Below are 12273 nucleotides of genomic sequence, written 5' to 3' on the forward strand. Positions count from 1 at the left end.
TGGTTGCAACACGCCCTCCATTCTTGTCCTAAACAGTGACATGTTTGCCAAGTGAGTTGTTTTTCCAGGAACTGGGAGTCAGCAGCCTCTAGTTTGAGCTTAATTGGCTAAGATTGGATAGGCCCACCGACCCGCCAACTGCGCATGCGTGAGGGTCCTCTCCGTGACCTTTTGAGGTCAGAGGGCAAAAACTCCACCCCCCAGATGGTGGTGAGCGCTTCCATCTTCCCAGGAGCAGAGACCTGGAGCCTAGTCACGCCCGCGCACAATGGCCAAGGCCCACCTTCTCCCAGTCACCCTTCCCCACGCTCTCCACGCCCAGGCCGCCCTGCCGCTTTAGTCTTCATCACGTCAGTGCTTTGAACCCCTTGCCGTCTGGGAGGTGGGTCTGAGGCCTGCTCCCTCTCTGCACTTGGCTGCCTTGCGAATAAACCCTCGCTTTGCTGCAGACCTCAGCGTCTCAGCTCACTGCACGTCAGGGAAACCAACCTGGTAATACCTGCATGTTGTACAACCATTAGCACCGCCTACTTCCAGGCTTTTCCGTCTTGCCCGACTGAAACTCTGTTCTGTTCAGCAGCTCCCTATTCTTCCCTCACTCCCCTGCCCCTCTGCTCACATCCGTCTTTCTGTCTCTCTGACTCCCCTGGGCCCCTCGCACAGGTGGAATCACACAGTGTTTGTCTCTGTGGCTGGCTCATTTCACTAAGCACACGCTTTTCACGGCTCATCCGTGTTGCAGCATGCTGCAGAATTCCTTCCTTCTTAAGGCTGCCCTCACATTCTTGAGTGTGTGTGTATCACATTTTGTCTGTTCATCTGCTGATGGATGCTTGGGCTGCTTCTGCCCTTTGGCTGTTGTGAATAGTGAGTGTGCAAATATCTCTTTGAGGGTCTCTCTGCTTTCAGTTCTTCCAGGTGTATTCCCAGAAGTGGGGCTGCTGAGTCACATGGTATTTCTGTGTTTAATTTTTTGAGACCCACCATACAGTCTCCAACAGCTGAGCCGTTTCCCTTTTCTACCAACAGTGCACAAGGGTTCCAGTTTTTTCACTCGTTGTCTTCTGGGTTTTTTTTATTTTTTTTTTAATGGCAGTTACTAATGGGTGTGAGGTGAGGGTTTGCTTGTGTTTTGACTCAGTAACATTTTCTTTGGTCAGCTCTGACTATTCTTTAATGCTGCTTGGCATGGCTTATTCGGGAATAACTTAGGTTGGCCTTGCTCTCTCTCTTCCCTTTATATTCCTTGTCCTTCAGAGTTTACTGTCTTTTTCTCTCGCGTTATGGGAAGGCATCCTTACTGAGTCAGCGTCATTAATTCAACTCTCCAGCTTCTCAGTTCCGCCCTTTCCTGTTGGTAAAACAGCTTGCTTTGTATTGTTGTTTTCTAAATCTTCCTTGATTGTAGTGTGTTGTCTCTTGTTGGCTTTTCCTTAAGTCTTTCTGTTTCTTTTTCATAGAAAAGAAGGAAAGAGAGTGTTAGTTTCTCAGTCGTGTTCGACTCTTTGCGACCCACAGGGAAGCCATTCCCTTCTCCAGGGGATCATCCCAACCCAGGGATCAAACCCAGATCTCCTGCACTGCAGGCAGATTCTTTACTGTCTGAGCCACCAGAGAAGCCCCCTTTTCATAAGAGTTGGGTCTTAAATGCCTTTGAAGACGGCTGCTTTCTGAAACTTCCCTTGGTTCCCGCAGTGATGCACCTTGAGTAGCCATTCCTGGCCTGCAGGGCTCTTTCTCCTGCCTGGGGCCTTTTGTCAGAGGTTCTGCATTGTCTTCAGACCACCAGGTTGAGGGGTTGCCAACAGAGCCCTTGCTCCTTGTCTTTGTGGAGTGGTGGTGGAGCCAATTCTTAGATCTTATAGGGAAAACAGGGTGGTACAGAGTGTTTAACCTGGTTTCCGTTTTCCAGGCTTTAAGGAGTGCAGCACTGTCCAGCTGCAGTAGAATTATTTCACTGACTCATTTTCTGATGTAACAAACCAGGGACTGCAAACTCATGGCCAACAGGCAGCCAAGAGCCCACGGGCTTTATTTTGTTGTCCTGCTCAGTGTCTAATATTTACCCTTTTAATGCCTTAAAGTTGGGCATGGGTTCTCCAGCTCACCATAGCGCCTAGCCCGCCCTCTTGTCTCATCTCTCACCCTCTCTCTTCGTCTAGTTTCTGCTTGGTGCCTGACTTTGTGACCCCTGCCCCTACACGTTCAGAAAGCGTGACAAACGTCAGACCTTGGTGCCACTGGGGCTCCATCTGTGTTAGTCCCATCTTATCCCTTCAGTTCTCAGGATGCTGCCTGCAGGGGTGGGGATGTTCATTTATTCACCAGTCCACACGTTTATTCACCGGCCCCACTGTGTCTCTAAGTTGTGCTTGGGGCTGTGGATACTGCGCTGAATTTAACACAGAGGGGACCTGCCTCCTCTCAGCGGCCAAGTAGAGTTATTCCTGTTTTGCAGGAAGCTGTGGCAGCCACTTGATTAAAATCATTCCTCTACCTTATCTTGATTCCGACTTCTCTCCTAGTTACCTAGGATTTAATCACAACGATCAGTCTTTTTTTCCTGTAAGAACGTTGAAATCAGATCAGCTGAGCTGGTTGGTAGAAACAAACAAAAAAACCCCTCATTATTTTGCTTTGTAACTAAAACTGCCTTAGATATAAGATTATTTGAAGTAAAAAAAATTTTTTTTCGACTGTGTAGGTGCATAGGACCATTTTAGCTGGGAATTACCAATTGATTAGACAAGCTAGTACAAAGAAATTAAGTTGATGCTTGGTTTTACATTATTTGGCTTCTTCGTTTGGAGTTTTTGTAGTTCGTCTGTCTGATAAACCACCAAGACTTTCTTGAAGCTTCCTTGCCATCAGGGTGCTGGTTAGAGAGCAGGTCTGTCTGGGAGGGGTGTGTTTTAAAGCATTGGAAGAATCCTGGCATGCAGACGAATTTTCTACCTCTTGTTCGCTGAACGGTGGAAATACATTTAGCAATTTCTGGGAACACCATGCTGACTTCTCTTGGAATATAAAGCATGGATGTGACAGCTGACCGACCTGCAGGTGCGAGTAATTTCAATGCAAAGTAAAGATGCGGTCTAGCAGGCCTGTTTGGCTCACTGCTTGCTAATAGTGATAAGGTCAAACTATCTTTCCATTAGGGTCCTCCGTTCATCGCACTATTGAACATTTGCATGCTAGAATTTGCAAAGTGCTTTTCAACAGTTTTCTCTTTTGCTAATGAAATGACAGCATTAGCGGAGTTCAAGGCTATGAAATGGATGCTGGAACCTCCAGCAGTTTATTAAGAGCGGTACCATGTACTTGGTGTTTATAATTACAGTGGTCCCCGGGCAGTGAGTGGAAAGTCAGATGCAGAACTCAGGTCTCTGACTCCAGACTTTTTTGTTCCCTCCACCACCCCTGGATTTTGCTTTCTGAGATGTATTTATCAATTGACTGAAAGAGTTTTAAAGAGGCAAGTTGTGATTCTACCAGAGAAATTTAAAACTGTCAGTCTCTTGCTGGGCTCTGAAAATGTTCCAAGAAGTTTTCATACCCAAATTCTGATCGAGTCACTGGGGGAGAAATTCCTTTGGTTCCTGTGAGTCAGGCTACCCTGAGTTGGCCCTAATGAAGACAGAGACATAGCAAGCAAGATCTGCTCACCTCTGCCTTAGACAGTAACACCCATAAATGGTCCTCCTCATAAAGCCTGGGATTTGTGTGGACAGGGAGCCATTAGGAAAGCTACTAGGGAATAATTGTTCACGAAACAGCTGATTCTGCAGAAAGCGTTTGTGGAGATCGGGCTGCAGTCTAGTTCTCAAAGGAAATAGCCTCAAACGCAAGAAGTGCTTGTCGCTGTATGGTTTAGGACTGTGGTACTTCTATCCTTCCATTCTTTAGTCACAGATAAGCCCAAGAGACCTGTGGGCTTGTGTCCAAATCTATCCCTGCCAAGGAAGCTCGTGCTTGAATTTCACAAGTAATCCATTGGGATTCTGTAAGAGGATTAGTTGGTTGCATCGGATGCCTAGCATCAGAAGATACTAATATCTTACTTTATCTGCTTCTTGTATAGGTTCTGAAACCAGGGCTAGAGGAAGACTTTTTAATAAAATGTTGTAAATGTAATAAAATAAAAATGTTTACTCAGGCATTTTCACCTTTTGCTCCTCTGTCCCTTCAGCTGCTCTTCCTTTTTTCATGACTGTGTATCCACAGGTGTGTTTACTCCTCAGTGACAGCTTGTATCTGGCTGGCTCAGCTGCCTACGGAGTCATGGACCGAGTTGCTGCACAAATCTTAGCTCTGATCTCTCGTCTGGTCTGAGCCCTTGCCCCACCTGCAGCACCTGTCTCATATATAAATGTTTTTGGTCACAGATAACAGCCTGGAGAATTTGAGAGAGTTAGATGAGTTGGAAGGGTCATGACCCCCAGGAAAACAAATCAGGTTCAGTTCAGTTGCTCAGTCATGTCTGACTCTTTGTGACCCCATGGACTGCAGCACGCCAGGCCTCCCTGTCCATCACCAACTCCCGGAGTTCACTCAAACTTATGTCCATTGAGTCGGTGATGCCATCCAACCATCTCATCCTCTGTCATCCCCTTCTCCTCCTGCCTTCAATCTTTCCAAGCATCAGGGTCTTTTCAAATGAGTCAGCTCTTCGCATCAGGTGGCCAAAGTATTGGGGTTTCAGCTTCAGCATCAGTCCTTTCAATGAACACCCAGGACTCATCTCCTTTAGGATGGACTGGTTGGATCTCCTTGCAGTCCCAGGGACTCTCAAGAGTCTTCTCCAACACCACAGTTCAAAAGCATCAATTCTTCAGCGCTCAGCTTCCTTCACAGTCCAACTCTCACAAGTCAGGAAGTGAAGTTTATTAATCAGAGGGAGGTCTCTTTGTTTCCACATTTTATTCTTCTCTCCTGCTGTCCTCGTCCTAATGCTTAGACTTTGTCCTGCTTATAAGGGTGGAGGAAGCATCCTCAGAAATAGAGCAATTGAATTCACCACCCCGCTTATCCCACGAAACTTTCCCTGTGTTTTGGCCCTCTGCTTGTCTTACGTACCAGAGGGGAAACTTCTGTGGAGTTGCTATGTTCTTCTTCACGTGTTTTGTGTCAGTAGGTTTGATATCTGAGTTCCTGATTTATGGGTGAAAATGTTTGTTTCTCTCACGATGTGTCGCAGCTGCATATTCCATATGTTTTCGGCTCTGAACGATAGTGACTGACAATCAAAATTCTGTTGCTGGAATTCACACATGCTCTGTGTGGGTTTTCCCTTTTCTAGACACTAAGCATTGGGAGTAATCATTTGCGTCTTAATCAGAGAATATAATAGCTGCTAACAAGAAGAGGGGAGAAGGCAATGGCACCCCACTCCAGTACTCTTGCCTGGAAAATCCCATGGATGGAGGAACCTGGAAGGCTGCAGTCCATGGGGTCTTTAAGAGTCAGACACGACCGAGCGACTTCCCTTTCACTTTTCACTTTCATGCATTAGAGAAGGAAATGGCAACCCACTCCAGTGTTCTTGCCTGGAGAATCCCAGGGATGGGGGAGCCTGGTGGGCTGCCGTCTATGGGGTTGCACAGAGTTGGCAACGACTGAAGCGTCTTAGCAGCAGCAGCAGCAACAAGAAGGGGAGGAAGTTGGTTGATGTCTTCTGACAACTACTAAAGTTCCACAGAGAAGATAGGCTACTTAAAAAATGTAGATTGGCATATATTTGTGAATTGACTGCATTTATAAGCATTAATTTAAAACAATCCCTTTGAGTTCATCTATAGCCTGAAAGAACCTAATGGAGAATGTATTTCAGAAAGTATACTTTATAGAAGAGAATTTGACATAAGTTGAAGTTTTAATTTTCCTTAAACTTGCATAACCTAGGAATTGGTACTTCTTTTTATAGCTGATGATTTTAATGGTGTCAATCATTTATAGTGTCTGTGTGTTTAACTTCTTATATCCTGAAAGGCTATTGACAATTCTGCCTTTCTGAGGCTCTGTGAAGATGAGGGTGGTTTTTTCAGAAGTTTGAAAACTTGGAAGCTATTAAGAGCTAACATCCTCTGGGAGCTAACATGCTTTGGGACTTCAGTTTCAAGCAGTGGCCAAACAAAGTCCCCACACTGCTCTGCCTATGAGTAGGACAGGAGGGAATATAGGGACGTAGACATGCCCAGGGAGCTGCCATCAGACTGGCTGCCCAGCGAGAGGTCACTTCCACTGTCTCTCAAGTGGTCCCCGAATCTCCAGTGAAGCCGTTTGATCCATGTCCCAGACTTCAGGTCCTCCCAGGAACCTTCTCAGGTGAATCCACTCTGCTGGCTCTTGGTAAATGTTGTGGTTAAGTCAAACTAACCTCACCGTAACTCAAGGATAATCTCGCTTAGCTGAATAGACAACACTGGATTTCTCTGATTATCCTTCATGCCATTGTTCCCCACCATAAACGTGATAAACTGGTCATTTTGATGGCGATTTTGTTTCTCCCTGTATATTTATTGTGTATGTGTTAAACACGTATGTTAATATGTATGTATTACATGGACTTACAGGGTAAAATATACCCAAGTAGAAACTCCAGCTTTGTAGCTCATTTTGATCTTATCTTTGTATTTATTTTTTACTTATTTTTATTTTTATTGAAGTATAGTTGATTTATAATGTATTTGTTTCAGGTGTGTAGTAAAGTGATTCAGTTTGATATGTAATATTCCTTTTCAGAATAGCAATAGAATATTCCTCTTGTAGCTTTGCTGCTTTCCAGTCAACTCACTTAATCTCTGTGGGAAATCTGTATAGTTAGGGATCTGGGGCAGAAATTTGAACTCTGAGCTCTTTTGCTAGAGTAATATTTTGATATTATCTCCCTGGTCGGTATGAGCCAAGTACAGCACCACCCACATCGCTCTCTGAGGCTTCCTTTCTGCTTGTTTTTCAGAAATGTGAAAATAAAAACTGGAGACTGGTTTTTCGAGGAACGAGCCAAGAAATTTCCAACTGAAGGTAAATGCTCTTAAAATGTTTGCCGAAGTGAAGTGTATTCCTAGTTTAAAAATATTTAGTGGTAAGGCTTTTGAATATGAAAAACTTAGAGAGGTATGGTATATGGGCTTCTGTCTGGACGGTCCTCCTGCTCCTTTGTCTGAGTGTCCTGTCTTCGGCCCTCAGTTCCCGTGGTCCACCACCTTTGCTTGTGGGGCTTCCCTCTGTACCCCCACTTTCCCCAGCTCTAACCCCACTAGAGCCTGCCTGTTCTCTGTGAAGTTCCCCGGACCTCTGCCCTGGGAGTGATGTCTCCTTCCTCCCAAACACCAGTTTGGGCATCTCTCCCATAACCGTTAGAAGTGCCCTGTACTGTATCATCACTGATGCCCTTCTTTCTCTCCATCAGCAGACACTCTGCTTTTAAAATCCTGTTAGCTCCTTACAGCCCCAAACCTTGTTCATGATAATTGATCAAAATGATGGAGTGAGTCACTGAAGACCACGGTGAGAGAATTGTGTTAGAATTTAACATATTCTGGTGACTCTGATGTAGGCACATGTGATTATCTGCGTTGAGTGTGTGTGTGGTCTCCACACCCCAGATGTCTTTAAAAGCACTAGCCAAGTTGGTATAAGGGTGTCTTTAGTAGCTGGGCGTCAAGGCCGTGGAGAGAACAGGACACGCTTTGGTTACAGAAGTGTCACGTGAGAGGATGCGGGCTGGGCAGATGAGAGGATAACTTATCAGGCAGAGGTGCACTCACACGTGGTCAGGATAGAGCACAGAGCTGTGCCCCCGACCTGGGCGTGGAGGCGATGATCTCGGGTGGCCCCGGCCTGTGGAGGCTTGGAGCTGGTTTTCAGTTCCCAGCTAGAGACGGAAGTTAGGCTGCAGCAGCGAGAGCCCCAGGGGCCAGTGACCAGGCCCTGGCCCGCCAGCTGTGTAGAGATGTGTTTCCACAGAGAGACAGAAAGCAGCGGAACAAAATGTCTGAAAGGAGGAAAAAGGGTGCGTGTGGATACATACACACGGACTCTGAGTTGTGCCCGTGTGACAGTTTGAATCACTTGAAAGATTGAAGGCAGGAGAAGGGGGCGACACAGGATGAGCTGGTTGGATGGCATCACTGACTCCATGGACGTGGGTTTGAGCAAGCTCTGGGAAGTATCGAGAGGCAAGGAAGCCCGATGTGCTGCTGTCCATGGGGTCACACAGAGTCAGACACGACTGAGCGACTGAACAACAGCAACGTATGGGGCGTGTCTTCCAGGTTTCCTGTGGCCAGTCGTCCTGCTTGCCTGGTTCTGAGTCAGTTTCTGGTTTATCTCAGGGTCCTCCCGTGTGTGCACACATCTCTTAGCCAAGATGGAGTCTAGTGAAGAGGCCTCTGGGTAGTTGACCTCACTTACCACGAGGTGACACCCCCTCCCTGTTTGGCCGCCAAGGAGCCTTTCGGCACGTGTGTAGTCAGGAAGGTCTCCTGGACTCCGAGAATGAGGAACATGTGGTCTTCTATCTCCTACCTGGGCAGCAGGACTTAGTTCTTCTCTCGCTCCTCCTCTTGGGAGCGTCTGTCCACACGAGACGAACTCTGGCTGTTCAGCCTGGGGCCTGTCTGCCTCCTGTCTCAGTGACATGGGTGTCACCCTCCTCTGTGACGTGTGGCCGTGGGGAGTGCACACACGGAGCCTGGGCTGGCCTAGAGGGGGTGGAGTGGCTGCAAACACTGCGTGTGTTCAGGGGAGACAGTCACGATCTGAGGTGGAGAAGTAAGCTGTTTAGCCTTAGCGAAAGTGCATGTATGTCGACAGATAAAGGCAGTCATTCGTCTAGAGTGTTGATGCTCCGCTTTTATCTTAATAAAAGCACCTTGAACTGAGGTTTAGTTGGCGGCAAATTCTCCCCTGGGTTACATTCCTGACTCTGCTTATTGAAAAAAAAAGTGACATTTCTGCCGAATTTATTAGAAATCTGGAGGAATGTGTAACACTGATGGGACTGTTCAAGCCGAAAAAAAAAGTAGCACATGTGTATGATTTTTGTCTAGACCTGTGTTTCTCCATCCTTTTTTCATTAGTGTCCTCTTTCCAGCCTACAAACAGCCTTATCAACACTTTGTTTCCCAAATATTACCCATTCATGACAGTTTAATAGCCCAGATATGTTGCATAGCTATATATGCATGGAAAGTTTGTCTCTGTGTATGGAAACCTTTTGGAGCAGACCACAAACTCTTGCGATATCCAAGATTTTTTTCATCCTCCAGGCAATGTTTGCTCCTTGAGGGCCGTCAGCCTGTGTCTACACGGTACACTGTCTAAGCAAGCATGGCCGCCTGGAGTCTTCTTGTTTATTGCTTTGTTCCTTTAAAATATTTTTTGGTTGGAAGGTGTAGGGTCTTCTTCAGGTGGTATATAGGTTCTCATTTTTTTTCACTCCTAGTCCTAGTTCATAAATAATAGGTCTTTAGGGAGTGAAGTTTCTGTTATTTCTCAAAACCAATTCAGTGAAGACATCCTGGAATTCTTTTTAGTATGTTATTGGCAGTTCCGGTATCATTATTTCAGGTAGGGAAGTTGATTTGCAGGCCAGACCTTGTGTGTGAATGTGTGTGTGTATGCACGTGTGCGTGCATGTGTGTGCACGTGTGTGCACGTGTGTGTGTGCACGCACATGTCGCTGCCTCATCTTTTCAGCATTCTTCCTCTTCTAAGTGAGGAGAAGTAGGTCAATCCACCGGGATAACCTAAGAGCTAAAAAAGGGAAGAGGAAAGAAGTGATACCAACTTCCTGGGTTTCTTTTCCTTGTCCAGCGACTTTTCCACCAGAACGAAACCATCAGTAAGAAAAAAAAAAAGAATAATGCAAGTCAGCCTAAGCATGAATCGTCCTTTTCACTTTGTGTCGTTTTCCCCAGAGCAGGACACAAAAGAGAAAGCGAATGTTTCCTTCTCTGCAATGCGTCCTCAAGTGCTGAGATGCCTCCTCTTCCTGGGGCCCGATTTTAGTGGAGTTGGGCTCCGAAGGCGTGGAGAGAGGAAGAGAAGTGCCACATTGTGGGGGCGGGTCGTAAGGAAGACTGTGTGCCTGACCACAGGTGGGCGGGACAAGACAGGTTGGCAAGGGAGCTGCTGCAGGGTTATCTGGACAGGCAGGAACTCCAGCTCACCTGTCCGTGCCCCCAAAAGAGACTGAACTGAGTTGGGGCTCGCCATCAGATGAGGGCCAGGTAGGAAAACAGGCCACGCACTGATTTGAAGAGATGGAGTTGAGGGACTCAGTTAGAGAGGTGTTATTGGAGGGCCTGGAAAAGCAAAGAGAGACCAGTGAGGGAGCCACAGAGATGTGGCTGTGGGGGGCAGACCCGGCCAGGCCGCCTGCCTCGTGGATCTGATGGAGACCAGGGTGAGGCCCCTCCTCCTCGCTCCCTCTCTGGGTGCTGTGCTTAGCCGCTCAGTCGTGTCCGACTCTCTGTGACCCCACGAACTAGAGCCCGCCGGGCTCCTCTGTCCACGGGATTCTCCAGGCAAGAACACTGGAGTGGGTGCCAAGCCCTCCTCCAGGGGATCTTCCCAACCCAGGGATCAAACCTATGTCTCCTGCATGGCAGGCGGAATTTTGCTGTCTGAGCCCCCAGGGAACCCAAGAATACTGGAGTGGGTAGCCTATCCCTTCTCCAGGGGATCTTCCCGACCCAGGAATCTTTACCTGGCAGATTCTTTACCCGCTGAACTACCAGGGAAGCCCTCCCTCTCCCTGCTGGGCCCTACTAGGGAATCTAAGCTCCCGATGTGTTTGAGAAACAGTGGTTCTGCATATTACCTAGTGTGTTTGTTGTAACAGTGTGAACTCAGCTCTCTCCAACCTTCAAAATCCTAAGTGGAAGCTAGGAAAACAAGAGGGTGGCTTAAACCTCGAAAGGGGATGAGACGGCTCAAACCGGTGCCTCTTTCTGGCATTAATTTTCTATTACCGGATAAAAAATTGCTCCCAGACTTAGTGGGTTAAAACAATATTATCACTTCATATGATTTCTGTCTTCAGCTGAAGGCTTGCCTGGGGCTGGTGGATCGGCTTCCACATGCTTACCTGGCCAGTTACTGCTGCTTGTGGTGAGGGATGGTGTTCCTCCACCCCTGGACCCCTCCAATAGGCTCCTGAGGGTCCCCACAACATGGCAGCTGGCTTCCCATGGGGCAAGGGACGCAAAACAGACCAAAGCAGAGCCCTGCATTGCCTTTTCATATTAAAAAAATGTTGTGATGAAATATTAAATTAACCATTTTAGCCATGTTTAGCTACCATCACTACCATCCTTCTCCAGAATTTATCATCTTGCGCTCTCCCCTCTCAAAGCCCCTCATCACATCTACTCTATTTCCTATTTTCTGTCTCCATCAATATCTTTTATGGTCGAGAGTTAGAAGTCATGCCCTGTCACTTCTGCTGTGTCCATAGGTCAGCTCTTTTCAGGGCAGAAGGGACTATGTAAGGGTGTGACTCAGGAGGCAAGACTCACGGGGCCCTTCAGGAGGCTGGTTACCACAATTCTGACATCTCTCCCACCCCAGCCTCTGGAATCTTCCTCCTGCCTTTCGTTCTCACTTCCAAGGCCACAGACCCTAGCTCGTCCCCATGCCTCCACCTGCTTCCCCCATCCTCCGCTCTGTGAAGAAGGAGATATCTTTTCTCTTTTAAAAATGTTATTTTCTGGTGATAGAAGTAACACCTGTTCATGGCAGAATATTTGGGAAACGCAGAACAGTATACCGAAGGCAAGAATAATTCCACTACGGGTCAACACTACTGTTCATTACACGCACGCACACATCCTCGTGGCCCCCTTTCTAGGTGACCCTGTGCGTGTGGGCGCACATACAGACGAAGCACTTTTTTTAATGTGTTAATGATCAGACTGTATATATAGGCTTTTGCCTTTTAAAATTCAACTTAGCATAAACATGTCCTTATGCTCTTATAAGACTTCTTCCAACATACACTGATGACTGCGTAAAATACAGCCGATGAATGTACTACCATTTGTTAACTTGTTCCCTCTTGTCTGTGAGTGTATCACTGTAGTCAAATTGTCATATTACAGATAACTCTGCAGTGAATATCCTATACAGGTATCTTGGCATCTGTGTTCATTAGATTCTTAGGAGGAGAATGACTGGTCAGAAGTGTGAACCCTTGAGATGCCTGATGTGTTTTGCCAGATTCCACTCCAGGAAACGCGCGTGCATTCACGTGACCCCGGCATGTTC

At 46.9% G+C, this 12273-nt stretch overlaps 1 protein-coding gene across 1 annotated transcript in view; it reads left to right on the forward strand.

Annotated features, from left to right (window-relative positions):
• Nucleotides 1-12273, forward strand: part of SYTL3 (synaptotagmin like 3) — a 78818-nt gene that overhangs the window by 8799 nt on the left and 57746 nt on the right. The window contains exon 3 of the mRNA XM_052645914.1: nt 6959-7023. Coding sequence (XP_052501874.1) covers nt 6959-7023 — 65 coding nt within the window. The remainder of the gene's footprint in view (nt 1-6958; nt 7024-12273) is intronic.

This window comes from Budorcas taxicolor, chromosome 9 (genome assembly GCF_023091745.1).
Source record: "Budorcas taxicolor isolate Tak-1 chromosome 9, Takin1.1, whole genome shotgun sequence".
Taxonomy (NCBI): Eukaryota; Metazoa; Chordata; class Mammalia; order Artiodactyla; family Bovidae; genus Budorcas; species Budorcas taxicolor.